Below are 20,702 nucleotides of genomic sequence, written 5' to 3' on the forward strand. Positions count from 1 at the left end.
CTGGACCCTTAAATTATTTTGATTCTTAAATTACCCAGTCAGATTTCAAATGTTTTATCTTCCTGAATATTGGTTACATGTACATGGTTTTATTCTAAACATGCACAGAATAAAACCAATATGCTCACTGCAGTATATCACAAAAAAATATAGTATTAGGAAAAGAACAGCTTTTGTATCCTAGTCATGTCTTCTTGGCACTTGGTTTCTAAATAAGAGAATGAAATATTTCTTTGCAGTCCCCTCTATACATTATATACCCTGCTAAAAAAAAAATAGCATAGTTTAATAGATGAAACGCCTGCTGCCAGTCTAATAATATCAAGACCAGAAGTTTTTGTATAGATGCATCAAGCCCCTGTGATCTGAGACTTTTTTCTTTCTCTAAATGTATGATGGAATTGTAATACACTGCTTTCCTATTAAATGCCATGCATCATATGTTAACCACTTCCAGTCCGGACACTTTTACCCCCTTCCTGTCCAGGCCAATTTTCAGCTTTCGGTGCTATCACAGTTTGAATGACAATTGCGCGGTCATGCAACACTGTACCCATATGAATTTTTGAGCATTTGTTTGAGACAGATAAAGCTTTATTTTGGTGGTATTTATTCACCACTGGGATTTTTAATTATTTTGCTATGTAAATGAAAAAGTCCAAAAATTTTGAAAAAAAGTGTTTTTCTTATACAATTTTGCAAATAAATAGTATTTCATCATAAATCTTGGCCAAAATGTATTCTGTTATATTTTTAGTAAAATAAAATAACCCAAATTAGTTTATAACCAAAAATTATAATTTTGAAACATTTTTTTTTACATTTATTTTTAAATTTTGTATATTATTTTTAAATTTTGTATATTATTATTTTTTATTTTTACATACTGTAACCCTAGCAGTACAGTGTCACCATGGTGACACTGTACTACTTGTGGGGGGTGATGAATATAATTTTCTTTTTTTGTTACACTGATTGCTTTTACACCCATAAAGGCTGTAAATGCAATAATTTCTCCTTCTCTCTAGCTGCATTCTTGCAGCCATGGAGAACTACTGAGTGAGCTGTGATTGGTCACAGCTTGTCACATGGTACAAGACTGTTGTGAATAGCCTTGTAGCATGTGACCTCTGTGATCATTCACAGATTTCACAGGTAGTAAGCAATGATGTCACAAGTGACATCTTGCTTACTACTCTGCATGTGATCACTGATTGGCCAATCAGTGATCACATGATCGGGACCTCTCACAGAGGTCCCGTCCGACGATCGGTGTTCCACTGTGTCCGGAGGACACAACAATGCTAGCAGTGTGACTAAACCCAATCAAAAAATCCTAAGGAACAATCACAATGGTGTGAGTACACAAAAATAAAACCCCCAAAAAATCTTAAACCCCACACCTTATAAAAAAAGTTAGATAGCTGGTTAATCATTTAAATGGCACTGCAGACCATCTATGTGTTCCCACCTGTGACCAACATAACATAATGTATTCAACAGTGCCACACAGGAAAATGTATACTAAATCACAACAAACCTTTTATCTTCAATCCCCCAAAAAGTGCTTCCAAAATCCACTTGCATAATAACACAAATCATATAATCTTGTGCATCCAATACATTGTTTTTAGTAAATAAAATGAATAAGTAAAAGTTCTTCAAATATTAAAGTATATGTCCATTATTATTTTCCATCCACTTTTGCTGAACTTACTGTATCCTTTCTGTGAATGTGTACATGTGTCACTTTAACTCTTTAATGTGCAAAACCTTTCACTAATGTGCCAGTGCTCTCACCTTTTAGTTTGACCCAAAAATCATCAGGTCAAATGCATTTTCTATTTAAGTCAGGTCTGGTGTGCCAGGAATGATGTTTACCTTCACTTCATGCAGGTATACTCCAATCCATCTCCATGCTCAGAAATCTCCCAATGAAAGTGTATAGGAAGCTGCTGAGGTTTTTTCAAAAACTGTATGCAAGTGTACGTATTCTCGACCATAAGCCAATTCAATGCCATCCGCACTTCCATGATGGACGTGGATGGCATATAAATGTACGCTTGCACGCAGTTTTTGAAGGAATTCAGCAGTAATTTCAGCACAAGTGGATAGAAAATAATAAAGGACATACTCGTTAATATTTGAAGGACTTTTGCTTAGTCATTTTATTTGTCAAAAAAACAAGTGGATTTGGAAAGCTCTTTTTTTTGGATTGAGATTTTCAGTAATGTTGTAGGTATAAGGTTTGATGTAATTTACATTTAGTATACATTATACTGCACAGCACTGTTGAATATATTATGTTATGCTGGTAGTGTATGTATCCCTTCAAGGACAAGGGAGTTATCTGTTCCCTTGTTACCACCTACATACACAGTAACTTCCACATACCCAGAACCCGTCTACATATACAATCTTGAGGAACAGAAATGCACTTCTGCAGAAAGCATACTTCTGTAGGAAATTACATAGGGTGTGTCAAAGGCTGCAGTATTTTTTAGCCTCTGTTATGATGTCACATGGGCTATGAAGAATGAAGATCTACCTCCCAGGACTAGGTAAAAGACAAAGAAATGTCGACTGATGGTATATATGAGTAGAAGGAGGTTCAGGGTTAATGTCAGCTGGTGTATGTAGCTTTAAAATGAACATTGGCGATATTCTTACACTGAAGATTCTTCTCAAAACTTCTTTTACAGTGGGAATACTCCAATATCAGTGTGGGGGATGAACCTGGATATTATAAGAAACCCTCGAATAAGAGCCAAGCTTAATGGAAAAGAACACATTAATGTAAGTACTTGTTATTGTAATATTATCATTTTACCTGATCATCTGGTACCCTCTACTGTCACTTACGTTAGCTATGCAGAATAGGACTAGCTGTATATAATTCTCTAAGTGAGCATTATCTTCAAAGTACCACCATGAAATGGAAAATTCATTGTCATTGATTATCCTGACATAAAAAGAGCACATGTGTATTTACCTTTTAAGTAGCTAGGGACAGAGGCCGTAAGGTAGTTTAGTGATAAGAAGCAGATGCTCACTGCTAATGCCACAGTCATCAAAACAGGACCAAATTCACTCCCTACTAGTCCTTTGTGCCCAAAGAAAATCACTGATAATGTGCACTTAAATCCAAATATCTGCCTAATGCTAAATCCTCTTTTTTATTAAGGTATGTGGAGTTAAAACTATACTATACAGAATGTTGTGAATATTTCACTTTAAAACATTTTTAAAAATAAGCGAAATTGTCAACATTTCAAAAAAAGTTTTCTAAGTCACTAGCATGAATGCCAGCTCTGAATGTTTTATGTACAGAGAATAAAATGATGCCAAGTACTTCACACCGTAAGGAAAATATAGCTGTCACTAAAAATATGATATCCTGCTATCACTTGCAAAAAGTGTTCTACAGCTATATACTTGGCCCCAGTATGCATGTGAATTCGTTTGTTCATATTTTGGATGCCCTTTGTCCTTTTAGTTGTTGAAACATTTTAATGTAATGCTTGTCCTTTCTTTCAGCTTTTTTTCCTAGTAATGCCTAGCAATCAATCTTTTCAGTAAATGCAAAAATCAGGAAATAACCTATAAGACAAAACTGCTGCTGTTTAGAGATACATATTTCTTGGGAAAAAAAGGAGTGATTTTTATATATTGCCATATATTTATCAGTTTAAGCTCCATGTCATGCTGGTAGTGGCCTATGAGTAAGTAAATGACATGGATATATCTTGATATTAAATCATTGCCACCCTTGGATGGGTGGTTTAATCCTGAGACTTCAGATTTTAAGTTCATGGCAGATGTCAAGATTTATGTCCAAAATTTAAGGATTAGTATACCCCCTCTATGTTCCTGATTATGTAATTCTACTGAATATATTCTCTGCTTTCTTTTTTTTCCTTTTTCTTTTTTGTGCTTAGTGAAGTCAGCCCAGAAGTTGAATTTTTATAGCGTTCTTATGAAATTAAATTACAGTCTGAATTCAGGTATAATAACCCAGCTATATTGTATACAATGGAAAAACCCTCTTAGCAATAGGACTTTTAAGGCACAAATTAAACAAATAATGTTATAAAAAATGACAATTTAAAAAACCATGTTTTATTTATACAGCATTGTAAAAGGCATAGAGTTACAAAATATGGCTGTATCACTGAATGTGGTTTTACTGTAGATGAAGGGAAATGAGTCATGCATGTATTTGCACTTGACGCGTTTTGAGACCAATCATAATCTCTTCTGCAGAAGTGCTCCAAAGGCATGACATATAGCCCCAGGCGGGGGCAAATGATGTAAGAAAACCACCAAGATTAGTCAAGATTAGTCAGGTGAGTGTAGCCGGTGACTCCACAATCCTCTCATACCAGAAGTGAAGAAATAAAAGGACAGAGGAAAACAACCGACTCTATTCGTCTCCTGGAGGGGCCCCTCTAAAGCCACCAAGGGGCAACCAAGTGGGATACCTAATCCCCAATATTAGTCTGGGTAGTATAGAGGTACATAAGTGTTGGGATTTGCTTGGGCAGCAATGGTGACACATTGTTTAATCAGACCTGGCTTTTAACACCATAAGGTTTTTCGTTTTGGGATTTGGATGCCAAGTCATCATTTACCCATATTAAGTGTCTCCCAACACATATGTACCTCTATACTACCCAGACTAATATTAAGGATTAGGTATCCCACTTGGTCACCCCTTGGTGGCTTTGGAGGGGCCCCTCCAGAAAATGAATAGAGAGACGGTTGTTTTCCTCTGTCCTTTTCTTTCTTCACTTCTGGTATGAGAGGATTGTGGAGTCATCGGCTACACTCACCTGACTAATGATTTTAATCTTGGTGGTTTTCTTACATCATTTGCCCCCACCTGGGGCTATGTGTCATGCCTTTGGAGCACTTCTGAAGAAGAGAGTATGATTAGACTCAAAACCCATCAAGTGCAAATACATGCACCGCCATATTTTGTAACTCTATGGCTTTTACAATACTGTTTAAATAAAACATGTTTTTTTAAATTATAATTCTTTATAAATTTTTTGGTTTAATATGTGCCTTAAAAGTTCCATTGCTAAGAGGGTTTTTCCATTGTATTCTTATAGGGATGATGGCATTTCTTGTATCACGCCCATTTCTCTTTTCAGCTGTATCGTTTAGGACATAACCAGGCTAAAATTACTAATCTCGGCTTGCTTTCCATTCCACCATCTGACAAGACACACACTGCCATGTGTAGCATACTCAGTGACTTACCTTTCATTTTTTCCTATATCTCTTAGATTGTAAGCTTGTATGAACAGAACTGTCTCTCCTGTATTTGATTATTACTGGAGTTGTCACTGCATATTTTGTGCACTTGTCTTTGGGAAACCTAATATACTGTTGGAGATGAGGCAATATAATTCAAGGCCCTTTAGAAAATGAATAAAGCGTTCACATAATGTACTGTATAACAAGTAAAAAGTAATTTAAAATATAAACCCATCTAATTATATCATATAACATTTAAAAAAACAGAGAAAGCATACATGGCACTGAATGCATTTTAGTTTAGTAAAACCAAACATTTAGAATAATGAACACATATGCAATTTATGAAAGCTGTTTCCTATGGCAAAATAATGTACATTAAACAAGGCACAACACAGTTTGTTTGAATTTGAGATTAATATCAACGTATCAATGCAGGTCAGTGTAAAAGATGTCTCTGTACACAGTGTTACATCTGTATTGAACCAGAGTACAATATGTGGCATCTCTGTTGAGGTAGATGTGGGACCAGCTGCTTGCTTCAGTTAGTTCTTATTATTTTCATACCAACAGAAAATCAATAGGAGAATTATGATATAAGGGCAGATATACTATATTAGATAAAGCCTCTGTCTGCCCTTTGCTCCTATGGTCACAACTCATTCGTTTCAATTCTTTGAGCTTGTTTCATTTTCCCAAGAAAGAAGCTAGTACATAGTGAAGAGCACATATAGAATTTGTCACATGAATACATGGTCTGCATCTTATTGAATGGTCTTATAATAAAGGCTCTCAGTGAAGCGGGAACACACTAGGAGAATAATTATTGGAAGCTGACATGTTTTACAAGCAGGCCGCACTGTCAACTGTAGATGAACTACACACTAATATTAGTGAATTACCAAAAACATTTTCCTAAATATATTTGTAATATACACTGTGCGCAATGCTAATTAAAAAAGTAGGGGGGGATATATATATATATATATATATATATATATATATGCTTAAAGGTAAATTATGATAGGCAAAACACATATTAACATATAAAACATACCATGCTATGTTGACTTGAGCTAGCCATTAGTGGTAAATTGCCAAATGTTAGCAAATCTTAGATGTTACACAAATAAGGGTAGTATGTTGGGTGAAATCAGTTATTAGAGGTTGGGTTTCCCAAATGTTATACATAGAGATCTATGTCTGCCTGTACATGCACAGAGTGGATTACCTAACCCTCTTCAATTTTGATCCTGTAACCTACTTTTTGAAAGATTTGTCCATACAGTATGATAAGAAAATCTTACTGACATGGTGGTTTAGTTGCTGAAGGACCATATCATGAGAGGCACAATAGCAGTGATAATACAAGAGGCCTATTCACAAGTCAGTGCACCCTACTGCACTTTCCTTTGCAGTTCCAGTTTAATGCCCAAAAAGATAATGGCTTGAGATTCTTCTTATCTGCATGAAGGCATATTCAATTTCCAGTCTACATCTCCACTTGGTAACAGGCATCTATAGGTAGCCAGTTTCCAGTGGAAATGTATACATAAACCCCCCTTTTGGATATGTAAAATACATTGTAGAACTATATAATCTTCTGCTAAATGTATAGTCTATGCTGTGTTTGGTGCCTAAAGTATTACATTCATTTGCTATAGCTTATGAATATGTTTTTATTAAGAAAGTGTCATTGTTCCATTTTTAAAGTACCAATCGTGTTTGCTTAATGTATACTGCTGAAAACAAATCCATATGCAGTGCAAGCTTTAAGCTCTTAAATAATAATTAGCTAAAACTAAGTTATAAATAATAAGTGAATATGCTAACTGAATGGGGAAGGTGACCTAAGCTGCCCAGAGATGAGTTAGTTTTTTCTTGTTCAACCAGCAGGTTAAACGCAAAAAACTGACCCAATTACCCCATCCACACACTTGATGTGAATGGGGGAATCCTCCCCGCTGTGTCTTTTTAATCTGATACTGTTGAGACTACCCCACCGTCAGAATACACTGATCAGTGCTGCAGGCTATAGCCAGCAGCACTGATCTAGTTGAAATTTTCCAATAGGGTGGTTAAAGAGAGGTCGATTGGTAGATTGACTTCTCTCAATCAGATTGCCCATACTTTGCTCAAGATTCGGCCGGTCCCTGCTAAACTGGCTGAATATTGATCCACATGTGGCCAGCTTTAGCTTTTCACTATATCCCATCTAACCTGGGCAGACGTGTTTTTCACTCAGCCCATTGCACAGAATTGCAAGCACAGAAATATATGTCATTGAAATGCACACAATGTCACATCTCCCTTATCACTCTATTGACATGTGAACCAAACAATTTACGGTCAGGGTGATTTGTCCTGGATTGATTTCAGCATCTTGGCCAGCTATCACCTGTCCTTGATGTGGTATGTGAATGTATATACACAAGTGAATAAATATTTAAGAGAAGGATTTGATCAGACATTTTCTATGACTACAGATTTAATGTGTACATGGTACTTGTCCTGATGCCCACTTGAATTTACAGCTGCAAACTCTTCATCAGCCATAGAACTGTATGTTCTGCAGTGTATATTGTAAAATAACAACAAAGTACACCACGGTTTCCAATCTTATTGTGAACTACAAACAAGGGAATAATAGAGTAATGTAGGGAAAACATTTCATACATTTACAGCTGGAAGAAAATACATATTATGCCCTGAAGACATACATTATGATTGCATGCATGACTTTATGTCTACCTAGGCATTCATATTTAGATACATTAGATATCAATTCTAGAAGTAATCTGTGCAATGTATAACGAAATGTACTTGACTCTATATATTATATAACCATAATAGACTTTACTATGGATTTATGGCTATATAGCCTGTTTGGAAAGTGTATGTGCACTTTAATGCAGTTACAGGTTACAAGAGGGGGGGCATTGTTCCTTGTAATACCTTAGTGATCCAGGAGTGATAACCCTATTACATTCAGGTTACATGTAGCATCTGCTCTACAAATAGAAGTCCATGATTGAATTTATTATCCCAGAGCAAAGCAAGGAAACATAGTGAGATACATTTGCCATTTCTCTCTCTACTGGTGTGTATATGATATTTGTGAACCTCAGGATGATCCCCCAAATGCCATGAACACCACATCAATAGACATGTCATGTCTAGCCTTTGACATCTGACTATTCCCCAAGCTACTGCATTGTGACTGACTTTTTTTTTTCTATAAGATTGACAGATCACTTGGGAAAAAGGTAAAGGGGAATTGTTAAACATGCGCAAGACATTTCTTCTGAAAAAAAAAAACATATTTTTCTGCAAAAAGAAAATTTTAAATTGAACTTGCAGACTCTTGAAAAATACTCACTTCGATGGTTCAACAGTGACTTACATTGCAGTTATCAGACGTAGATTTAAAATTTGATGAATAATGACAGATCTGACCACCCTCTTAAAGGAGAACTCCAGGTACAATGTAAAATTCAGTCATAATATGCAAACTGAATACATATTGACCTGACATGTCCCTCTCTGGTGCCTCTACCAGAAGTGCTGCTAGGTTATTACACATCACCCAGACAGCAATATGGATTTCAAAAAAGAGTTTTCCTGTAGGAAAAGAGAAGACTCTGAACTTGGAGCATCATATGACCACAAATTTAGGTAAGTATTTTAGTTTTACATTTTTTTTCTAAACATGATGGTTAGTTAAGGGGGGCAGAGTGCCTAGAGAAGACATTTAATTGCTTAGGGAATTTAATTATTTGCATATTAGCAACATGCTTTAAAACTTGCCCTCACTAACCTCTATAACTGCAGGAACTATGATGCAATTAATCCTCAAATTTAACAGCATTAGTGCTAAAATCCTCTGAATTATTCTTTCATGAGCTCAGTTCATCTCCCCCTGCTTCCCCTGGCAGCAATGACATAGACCCCGACCAGGCTTCTAATCACAGAGCCGGTGCTCTAGGGTAGGGGAAAAGGAGGAGCTACACTGTTGAGCAATATGACTTTGTTGCTTTGAGAATTAATTGTAACACAGTGCCTTCAGCCATAGAGGAGAGCGAAGGCTTGTTTTAAAGCTAATTTGCTGCTTGTTAAAATATGTTAACATTCAAATGTCCAAAGCCTGACCACAGGTTTGCTTTAACAGTTAAACTTTCCATAACATTTTATTCAGGCCTCAGGATAACCTTAAGCCAGAGTTAGTTTAACACTTAAAGCTAATTATTGAACCATGAGGGAAGGTTTACTATTGAAACGTCACATTTCTGGCTCTAAAATGTTACATTGTAGAGATCTCAACACAAATTATACAGTTTCACAATTTTGTTTACTTGTAGCAAAAAAAGTAGCATGTCTGTAGAAACATCTTTATTTTGTATATATTGGATAAACATGCCATTATACATTCCTTCCCCATAGTAAAGCCCTTGCAAAAGACATATTGGGGCTGATTTACTATAGACGAATAGACTGTTCAGTCTCCAAGGAAGTTGCACTTTGCAAGATAGTTTTTCCTCTTAGCTTAGTAAATGAAGTGAAGCTCTGCTGACTTCCATCATCCAGTCATGTGCAAGCAAAACCTTTTTTTTTCTTGCACCTAATTGGGTATTCTTTGCAAAGTAAAATTTTATTACATTCACTAAGCTCTGTGGAAAATTCCCCTGCAAAACACAATTTCCCTTGCAAAGTGAGCAGCTTTTTTGCCTTTAATAAATGAATCCCAGTCTGTTTATTTTTAAAGCAGTAAACATGATATACACCAAACATTCACTGTGAATGTATCTTCCTGGTGCATGTGTTTCAAAATTCACCTGCAGTGAATGTTTACCGCTGATTAAATATGCCTCTAGTGACATACTGTTAGCATAAATGAGCTTCTTTTTAAATTGCAAACATCAGGCAGTGCTGTAGCTCATGGTCAAAAAGGTTAGCACTCAGCCCAATATCATGTAATTTTACAGTAGATCTCTTATAATGGTGACCAGGACCCAGAACAGTTTTTTTCTCATTTATGTATGTTTTAAATGAATGTGCAGAGAAAAGATTGTTCCTTTTATAAGGAAAGGTGAATATATTATTTTTAATTGGTCACAGAAATTTATGCTGTTAAATAACAGCATCCAGCACCATCCAAGACTTTCAAGACACCAACATTATTGCTTATGAAAAATGGGGTCTCTAGAGTTTCAACAAAAAAAAACAGGAAATAGTACTGTTGGCAGCCTACATTACCATCTACATTTTTTATATTGCAGAGAAACGTGGAAAACCACACATAAATTATAGCAAAAGTAATAGTTTCCCACTGCAAAGTTTCATTTTATATAAACAGATCTGCTCTGTGCAGCTACTGTTCATCATAGTAACATGATAGTACAGACTTTTCCAGTGCTCTGTCAAACGTGCTAATGCAACAAGATCTTCATGTTAGAAGCATTTCAGACTTTGAGTCATGCTGTAAGGACATATAATGCCTTTGATTTATATTATAGCCTTTTTCAGCTTCAATATTTCCATGCAAAATTAATTATCCTCATCACTACTGCAAAGAAGAAAAGGTTAATTACACTCTAGTATTTGTTCCAAGTGTACTAGAAAGGCAATAAGCTACCAGGATTTCTAATACTCTGAAATTATAATTATATGTGTGACATAATATTTTCTACAGCACATGCAAAGCTTACTTAACTGTATTAATGCTGAAGGCATCTGAACAGTTTTACAAATGTTTTAACAGCTGAAAGTGACTGCCATGCTTTTCCTTTTATAGAACTGTACAGTATTGAACTCTACCGAAATGATATGCCAAGCTCCAGCTGTGGCCATTAATTCCAACAACCAAGGTGAAACTACTGAGCGGCCTGAGGAATTCGGATTCATCTTAGACAATGTTCAGGCCCTTTTGGTCCTCAACAAGACCAATTTTACATATTATCCAGATCCAGTGTTTGAGCCATTCAGTCCTTCTGGCATCTTGGAGCTGAAACCTGGAAGTCCCATAATATTAAAGGTAAATGGAATGAAGAGAGCCTTGTTTTTATATGGATAACATAAATGGCAGCAACAAGAGACATTGTGAATTGTTGCTGTCTTTTATGGCTGGATGTGTTGCAAATAGTGTTTTGTTCAATTTCCTTTCATTTTTATACCTTAGTTTTCCTAATGTAACTATACCATAAGTTCAGCATTGCTTGGAGTGGAACTCCAGCCAAAACTTATGTTCTAGTTTTAGAGACAGAATGGGTCCCAAATTATTTTAAAGTGATATTAAAGTAAATAATTTTTTAAAATAAAAACATGATGTACCTACCTGCTTTGTGCAATCATACTGCACAGAAAGTTCCCTTGCCTCTTCTTTGGTGGCCCCCCACCCACGCTCTCTGCACATCATCTCTTCCAAGTCTCTCCCATAGCAAGTCGTAAACCTGTACACACTGTGAATTCCCAATCTTGTGCAGTGAAATTTAGAAGAATAAAACGTTTCTTTGCATGTAGCTGTTTGAAGCAAAGGTAGTTTCAGTGAAAATTAAGTTTTAGTTAATCTACCCCAGGAAATGTCTAAGTGAAAGTACAATCACACAGGTGTGTCATGACAGACTTCCTTTAATTTCTATTTAAATATGTTGATTGTACACATTGTTTTGCAGTCATTAACCTGAATTGGCATGCCATTTTCAAAGGTTCACTTTCTGATGAGCCATATTTACTTTTCTGCTGATCCAAATGAAAATGCAAAAAAAATAAAATATTTTTTTGAATTGAGTTTAAAGAGAAACTAATTGGCACCTGTGTACTGTATGATTTATGATCATAAATTGCCATTTCTCTCCATCATGGATTTTACAAGTTATCAGATGCAATGATACCTCTTGTTATTGTAGGGGAAGAACTTGATTCCACCAGTAGCAGGAGGTAATATGAAGCTGAAGTATTCCATGTACATTGGTGAAAAGCAATGCACAGTTACCATTTCTGATGTACAGTTATTATGTGAATCCCCAAACCTAACCGGCCGCCACAAAGTACTGGTAAGTACCGTAGGCATAGTTTCTTTGTGAGGCACCACTGTTACCATGTTTTTTTACCATGTTATTCATTGTTGCTGTTATAGTCTACCTATTGCTAAAAAAATTCTATAGCCACAACATCCTTGCAGTCTGCATTAGGAAAATAAATAAATGGATTATCTAACAGAAATAGATTATTTTTCGTGTTTAGGAGTTTTTATTTACCTTTCCTCCAGACTTGACTGACCAGGTGCCTAATGCCATAGAATTGTGGTTTCCTGCCATCACTCATTGTAACATAACCCCTGCTTGTTTTTGGCCTGATAATAGATAGGCACCTCAAGCTGAGCCGCATTATATCTGGGTTCATTCCAGATAACTTAGCAGTAGCTGATTTTGTTGTTATCTTCAACATATTAGTGATAAATTGATATATGGTTGAGATTTCAAACGTTTGAAACAAAAGAAGTCAGTTTCAAGGCTGCAGATAACAGTAACCAAAAATGTGTTTAAATAACTGTATACCTCTTTAGAACTTCTTTGGCTTGGCAATAAGCAAATTACAAAGTGTAATTTTGGTACAGTTGTAGTTTTTTTTTAAACAACCTGCTGTAATCTAGAATACCTCTTTACATGAGCTTGCTTATCAAACTGGTACACAGAGCAATGAAGGTGCGCAGTAACTTATAACTACCAATCATATTTCAGAATACTAAGTTAGCTCAGTTGAAAAAAAAAATAATTGTTGGCTTACTGAATAATGTTAAAATAAAATAATGGATATTGCATTCCCAAAATTGCACTTTTGTTATTTTCATTGAAAGGAGGAATAGAATCTATAGCAATAGACCCTTTGACATGTGCATTCTACTTTTCCCATCTAAAATGGTCTGTATTGCTTCCTGTGATATTTAAATCTAACATTTCAATCTTTTAAGAACAATATCGCAAGCCCTAACGTTCACCACTATACATCTTATATCACTCTCCTCTGTGTACGCAGAGTAATCATTTTAATCCATTGTTTTGTGTTGAAGCTTGACTTTTTAAAGGGAGATTATAATGGTTTGTGGTCAATATTACTGTAGTTTTATTTATATGTTGCATATATATTTCTATACACTAAGACATCTTTCTTGCAAAAAAAAAACTTTCCATACATATGCACAATTATTTCACATAAATGATTATAAACCAAGCAAAAATCCATGGTGCCAACTTGAGCTAAGCGAAATAGTAAAATTCATTATGACTTGATATTTCTTTTCATCCCACAAAACTGGTAGACCAGGAGGTGTCAGTATAGCTTAAACTGTAACTATAGTTGATACAGTTTTCCTCTCCTTTACAATTAAATGGGACATCCAATCCATCCTAGGTAAAAAAAAAAAAAAAAGTTAAACAAAAAGGTAATTAAGAATAAATTATGACTAGTTTCAAGATAATAACATTGGAATAGTTAAAAATGATCTTTAATATAAAGCATAGTACTTGATGTAGGTTTGGTTTGGTATAAACGTAGATATAAAACCACTTGAGTGTTATAGTATTGGCTGCAAATCAAAGTAGACAAGGTTATCAGTTACAAATGCTGGTTAAAGGAAGACTGATAAGACTAGACAGATTCCAGCTTACTTCTTGCATCTTGTCTCTGATACACAGCCACATCATATCCATCCCAATGACTTTCTATTATTGTCTAAAGGCCAAATCTGATTTAATCCCCAACGTGTTAGAGGACAGCTGAACTTTTCTGGTCATCGTTAATGTATTCTTTTGTTATCTCAGAGAGTTATTTAAGCAGCTGTAGTCTCTATCATGAAGCCACGCCTACAAAGAGACTGTTATTTTTTATGTTTAGATTGAAAATATACAATAGTGTTGTCAGCATGAGTAACATGTAATTTTATAGACAAACAGTACAGCTATGATGAGATCAAGATACACAAAATTAAGAAAAAATATGCACACAGGCCTTTATTTATAGAAAGATGGTATTTGCAGTAAAGCATGAAAACCAGTTAAGGTTCCAGTTTCAACAATAAATAAACAACCAACAATTATTTCCAATTAGATATAATGAAAAATAATTTTTGATTGGTATTTAAATAATGCATTGCTTTTCACATTACTACTTGCCCCAAAACATGGGCCAGTGTGGGTAGATAATTATGGGTAGCTGTTTAAATTATTTAATACTCACTACTGGTTTCACAGTTCAACACAGTACCAGTGCTACTGCTACTGATAATCTATTCTGACACAGTCTATCGGAAAGAAAAATGAAAATGATCAGGACATATCTTACTGAGCACAAAGGATCATAGGAGTGTCTACTGATGTACAGAGTAGTTTTGTCATAACACTGTTCCTGTGGTTTTGGCTCTCTGGTGGACTGCAGGAGACCGAATCAAACAATATCTATTACTAACATCTAATACTCACAACAGTAAAAATATTGTATAAAAATAATCTGTATTTAGTAGTGGCAGCTTTAGGAAGGCGTTGACCATTGTGCTTCTTCTAAACTTTTTAGTGGGATAGTCGGCTAACAATATATTGGGGGGGGGGGGCATATATATCTTTGTGTTGTGCTAGTTTATTTTACATGTGCTGCTGAATTGTGGTGGCATTCATTTAGAATGCACTAAGGCAATCCACATGGATTGCCATGGTGTGTTGGAGTGCATTACATTACAAAATGTATTGCATATGTGATTTTTGGGATGTTTTGGTGCATTGGCAGCTCATTTATTTCAGTGGGTTGCCTGAATGCAACACATGTTAACACGTGCCATCATTTGTGTTGACACATGTACATTAATGTGTCGCAAGAATGTAAATGGGCCTTAAACATCTGCATTCTGTACTAGTTTTAGGCTTATAATAAGGGGGGGGGACATCAACCCTTCCTGACATGTTGTCAGTGGCAGAATCACCCAGGTAAGGGAACCATTGCAAAATGAAATCGTTTCCTCATTTGCCCAGCTGGCCCATCAAAATGTCACTCACTAGAGGTTATAGTGAGGAGATCCAGTTAGGGAGGGAGTGCTCTGCAGGAAAAGCTTAGAGTTAAGCAGTCGGTTAGCAATCTGTTGCTGGTAAGTAGTCACCAGCAGCCTGATTGCACATCTGGATTGAAGGATCTTGCTTCCTTTTATGTTTTCATCAACTCATACAGTTAACATTTAGAAAAATTGTATTGGTGCGATAATGCCTTAAAACAGTGCACCTTAACATGTAGTGTGTATGGGCCCTTAAAGATAGAGTAGAGATAGGATTTGTATTACATTCGTTTTAAGGACTAACTTTAAAGTTTAGGTGTGTTGTTATTAATTTAAATTGTATGGGTCAGTGTCCACAATGCAGGTAAGAGTTAAGTGTATGAAACTCTTATTCAGAATTAAAATATGTTTGGCACTATGACTTACTGCATATATAGTTGATATATCTATTCACTTGCAGAGTTAGTTTTCCTATTTTACTCTACCAGGTGATCCTGCCAATCACAATACTTCCACTAAACCTCAGCTTGCAGCCATCTGTGCTTCTTTAGAAGGACAGCAGGGCATTGTGCAAATTCTGTGTCCCAGTAGCCTTCCTCTTGTCAGCCACTCTTGTCATTCATAGGAGCCATGCACCTCAATCTATGATGCATATAGTAGAAGTGCCTACACAGAGACAGTGGGACCCTAACATTGTATCCACATTGTAGGACAAAGTAAGTTTAAAATTTTAAAGATGAAAACATGGAGATCCCTCTCCTGTTACAACATAGTGTATGTTGGTGAGTTATTTTTAGGCGAGTCTACCTGTACTTTAAATGTAATGGGATAGTTAAAGTGTTAAGGGGAAAGGTTAGGGGGAGAGAGAGGCCCGAGTGTCAATGTGAGGTTAAATGTTAGGGTAAGGTAAAGATCAGTGTCATGGGTGTTCATGGTGTAATTTATTTTGTTTTTTACTATGAAAGTCCCATGCAAAAATCCACCAAATTCAGTGCGCAAAAACAAACTAGTCAGTTAGAACTTTTTTTATTGCTTTCACATGGCTAACTGAAGTAGACACCAGGTTGCTGGTCTGGTATAGAATTAGTTTTGCTAGGCATATATTGTCAGTTATTTTCCATCAATGTGGCATGGAATTTTGCATCCCTGTAAATTGATGGGATCCTAATCTTGGATACAGCTGATGTTGATGATGCCTTCCTTCATATATTTGTAGAAATGTTTACATTATATGCAATTATAACATTGCTTCTTCCGACCTGTCTCTTTTTCCTAACCTTAGTACATTTCTTTATGTACGTAGTTATGCTAAATTGACAACGTGCTCAGCATAAAGTGTAAATCATATTTTTGGCTGCTTTGTTGAACCAGTTACTTGTTTCAAACTAAATAATTTGTAGACATGTAATTTAAGACTCAAAATCTGGTTTTAATGTCTCTGATCATCTTTTTGTAGGCCCGAGTTGGTGGAATGGAGTTCTCCCCTGGCATGGTTTATATAACACCTGATAGCCCACTTAGTGTACCAGCTATTGTCAGCATTGCTGCAGCAGGAGGACTGCTGATCATCTTCATTGTGGCTGTGCTTATAGCATATAAACGTAAATCCAGGGAAAGTGACTTAACGCTGAAAAGGCTGCAAATGCAAATGGACAACCTGGAATCACGGGTAGCCTTGGAATGCAAAGAAGGTGGGTTTTAAATAGCAAAAATTACTTTCTATTATTATTTGCCAAGATTCCACATGCTTACAAAAAACCAAACCATTGTTATAAACGTCACTGACGACTGAGATGAATAAAGCTATAATATAGGATGGAGGGATTAGCAGCCTCATCTAAGTTTAAAATGGAACGTTGTCTTTTACATGGCCTCAGAAACAGTTTTGGAGTTGCAAGTGATTTTACACAGGGAATCTTTGGTGCACTTTGAGATTTGATCCCTCACAACAGGCTTTTTAGGGAATTGCCCCACCCATCTATTGGACATGTGTCACCATGGAGATTGGACTATGTAATTAGAACAGGGTTGTTTCACAAACTTTTAGACCATCTGTCTTGTTCTTGGACAATCAACAACTGCCTTTACACATAGCATAACACCATAGTTATTTGACTAAGGTGACTGATTTACCAATGTAGTTATAAATGCTGGGGCATGTTCCTGACACTTGTTAGAACTGAAGAAGCCACTTGGATGAGTGGTGAAATATCTTCAACAATACAGAATAAGTCCAGTTGAATGTGATGAACAACTACTAGCTATTATATGTCCATTAGTAATTACTAGTGATTATAAAGATAGTAGGTAGTAGAGGTTTGGGATCACCAGTAACTGTACAAGTGAATTAATAATTTTATTGACTGCTGATTTGGCAGTCACTTAAATATAATTCTATGAGCTTTTAATAACTGGGCTTTCCTGATTTCAGCCACCTTTAACTTAAATGATGTATGTATAACATCATAAATGAAATACCAGGGTAAATCAAAACATTTACTGAAAAAAAGAAAGGTTTAAAGCACACTCCATGCCTGGATTTAACTTAATTTACTTGTATTGCCCCCGAATCAGTAGGAGTTATACAATTTTGCTGCATGGAAAGCTGGGGGTTAATAAATATGATCCTAATGACCATATAGCCATGTGGCAAAAAGTGTAATTTGTCTAGCTTGCAGTTTTGGATCATGGTATTTAATTCAACAAAGGAATCTATATTCATGGTGTTTGTGCCTTTTCCCCATATTTGCATGGACCTTCTCTGGTGATCTGATTTTCTCCCAAAATCATACCAGTGTTTTAATTGGCTTCCTCCAAATTACCTCTAGGTTGTATGAGTGCTAGAGGAATATTAGATGTTGAGTCCCATTGCAGGACAGGGATGTGGATCTGTGGGAACGTCTAGGTGTATGCATAATATGTTGATTCTATAAATACAAAAAGTAAAAATACAAATATAGAAATGACACCAATATGATAATACGGCCTTATTCAGTCTGGTTTGTAAGCCAGCCTGGAACACCATTTCCCAAGAGAATGGAGAACTCCATCTTGTATATGAATTGTTGTGTAGTTAACAGAAATTGAACTCCAAAATCAAATCAATCAAATCAGATGGATGTAAACAAAAATAGTATGGTGATTTGACAGACGTGTAGCAGCACAAGATTATTATTCTGTAACATTGTTAACAACATCCTTTTTACACTATCCTAATTAAACTATGGTTCAACAATGATATATTACACATTTAAAATATATTTTCACTGAATCATAATTCTTTCTAAATTACTACACAAAGCATTTTATCTGGACTTTGAGTGTCCACTTTTGAAGAATGTTTACTGAACTTATTGACTCCCCATCTCCTGTACCAGGTTTACGAGCTATGCTAGCCATATGTAAGTACTTTACAAGCCTTATAAGAGATTACTTTTTCCATTTTTGAACACATTTTAAAATTTTACTGATTGGGTACAGCACATAAGGAACATGTTGAATGCTTTTCTTTAAAATGCAGGACTTAAATACTTAATAAGTTAATTTTTTCCCTCAAAATGGGTTCAAATTGATGACCTTTAAGTGTTTTAGCTAAAGTATTTTATTATTTTTTCCACAACCTGTTTTCAATTGCATTTTCTGTGTTATTAGCGGGAGTAGAGCTGGCAATAATCTATTGTCATGACAACCTGGTGTTACAGAGGCTTTCCATGGCTCTGTGAACACTGGGAAGGTTAAAGTGTTAAACCAAGGATTTCTGAGCCTTGTTTCTTTTTTTCTTGCCCACATTTCATAACATTAGGGTCAAATGATTTTTTGTTTTGCCTAAAACATGAAGGATAAGCATCTTGTGCATATTTGGAAGCAATGCATTTATTTTATATTGCAATGCAAAATGTTCTAGGCTAAAAAGTAAAACGGAAGGCTGACATATGTTTGGTAAATGTAAAAAAGTGAATCGAATGCATTTTATTATATTTTACTAAAATCTTGGTAAAAGTGTATATTGTTATAACTTTTGCAATACTGCATCTCTTTGTTGCCCTCTAGAGGAGATCATTGCACTTTGTCATAATTTTATCATTTCAAATGAAGGGCATTTGCGGCAGATATCACTAACAAACAAAAGTCCAGAAGGAGTTTGCTTCTCACATTAAACGTTACCTGTTAATAGAGGTGTTTGTAAGTGTATAACTTTTTTCTTGTGTTTTAGCATTTGCTGAGCTTCAGACAGACATCCATGAGCTGACAAGTGACCTAGATGGAGCTGGAATTCCTTTCTTGGATTATCGTACATACACTATGAGGGTGTTGTTTCCGGGCATTGAAGATCACCCAGTACTGAGGGACTTGGAGGTACTGTAGTGTCCTAGATACCATATCATTATACAGTATGAAGCATTTCCAGAAAGTATTTATTTTGTGTTGGATGCTTTACAATGTGGTTATCATGTAGAGTATTTGTAAATTTAAGGTGAACTCTAGGCTGTTACAAGGGAAAACATCATGCATTTATGTGCTTATCCATACATCATTAAATTAATTGTTTAAATGCAGTTAGTGAAAGTAAGCATTTGACCTTAATGTTGACTTCGATATCAGCTTCTAGTAATCCCAGGAACTCAGTGAAAAGGAGGGGCATCACTAGGAGCCAACCAGGTATGTATTATATAAATGTACTGACAAGCAATATGCTTGTAGGAGTTGAGAGTAAAGTAGTAGTAGAATAACCAGAGAGATAACATGCATGAAAACAAAAGTAGGCACAGCAACAGCTGTGTCTAGGCACATGCATCTAGGCTATGCAACTCATAAAATGAAGATACAAAACATTGAAGAACAGTCACTCAAACATGCTTAAACGACATGCATACACTATATGCAGAGAGGTACATACAATAACACAAACATATGGATACACCATAAAAGGACTACATTAAAAGAGAAGTACAGCCAAAGCTCTTTTGGCTGTACTTCACCTGTGGATCACAGGAGTGCAGTTATTTCTGCACTCCTGTGACCTGTTTTCAGCTGACGTCACTCAGCTGGTCCAGGCTGGGGAATGATCCTGACTTTAAAGTCAGAATCCTCCCCAGAGTCTGGAGTGGCACCTGACGTACAGCCTCTCAGCAATCCACTGACAGCCTGAGCCAGCAGCTCCCTCCCCCTCCACAGCCCAGCGCACCAGTCCTGCTGCATCCACCCAGCGCACCAGTCCTGCTGCATCCACCCAGGTAAAACTGAGCAAAAAAAGCCTAACATTTGTGGTAACAAAGAGTCAGGCAATTGAACTGCAGACAAGTCCATGCAGGGTTTCCACATCTTAGAAAATGTTTGGGGGTAGGCTCTACCCTTGTAGATTATCTTGTATTTAGGAAGGTCTGAGTTCACCTGATGAAAAGCTTGT

General features: G+C 36.0%; 1 protein-coding gene across 1 annotated transcript in view; it reads left to right on the forward strand.

The window, feature by feature from the left end:
- Window positions 1–20,702, forward strand: part of PLXNA4 (plexin A4) — a 925,294-nt gene that overhangs the window by 788,047 nt on the left and 116,545 nt on the right. Inside the window, exons 17-21 of the mRNA XM_089676880.1 lie at window positions 2,703–2,796; window positions 11,054–11,293; window positions 12,165–12,311; window positions 16,752–16,986; window positions 19,509–19,651. Coding sequence (XP_089533006.1) covers window positions 2,703–2,796; window positions 11,054–11,293; window positions 12,165–12,311; window positions 16,752–16,986; window positions 19,509–19,651 — 859 coding nt within the window. The remainder of the gene's footprint in view (window positions 1–2,702; window positions 2,797–11,053; window positions 11,294–12,164; window positions 12,312–16,751; window positions 16,987–19,508; window positions 19,652–20,702) is intronic.

Source organism: Staurois parvus, unplaced genomic scaffold (assembly GCF_062004578.1).
Source record: "Staurois parvus isolate SC_StPar_1 unplaced genomic scaffold, SC_StPar_1.0 ptg000175l, whole genome shotgun sequence".
NCBI classification, from domain to species: Eukaryota; Metazoa; Chordata; class Amphibia; order Anura; family Ranidae; genus Staurois; species Staurois parvus.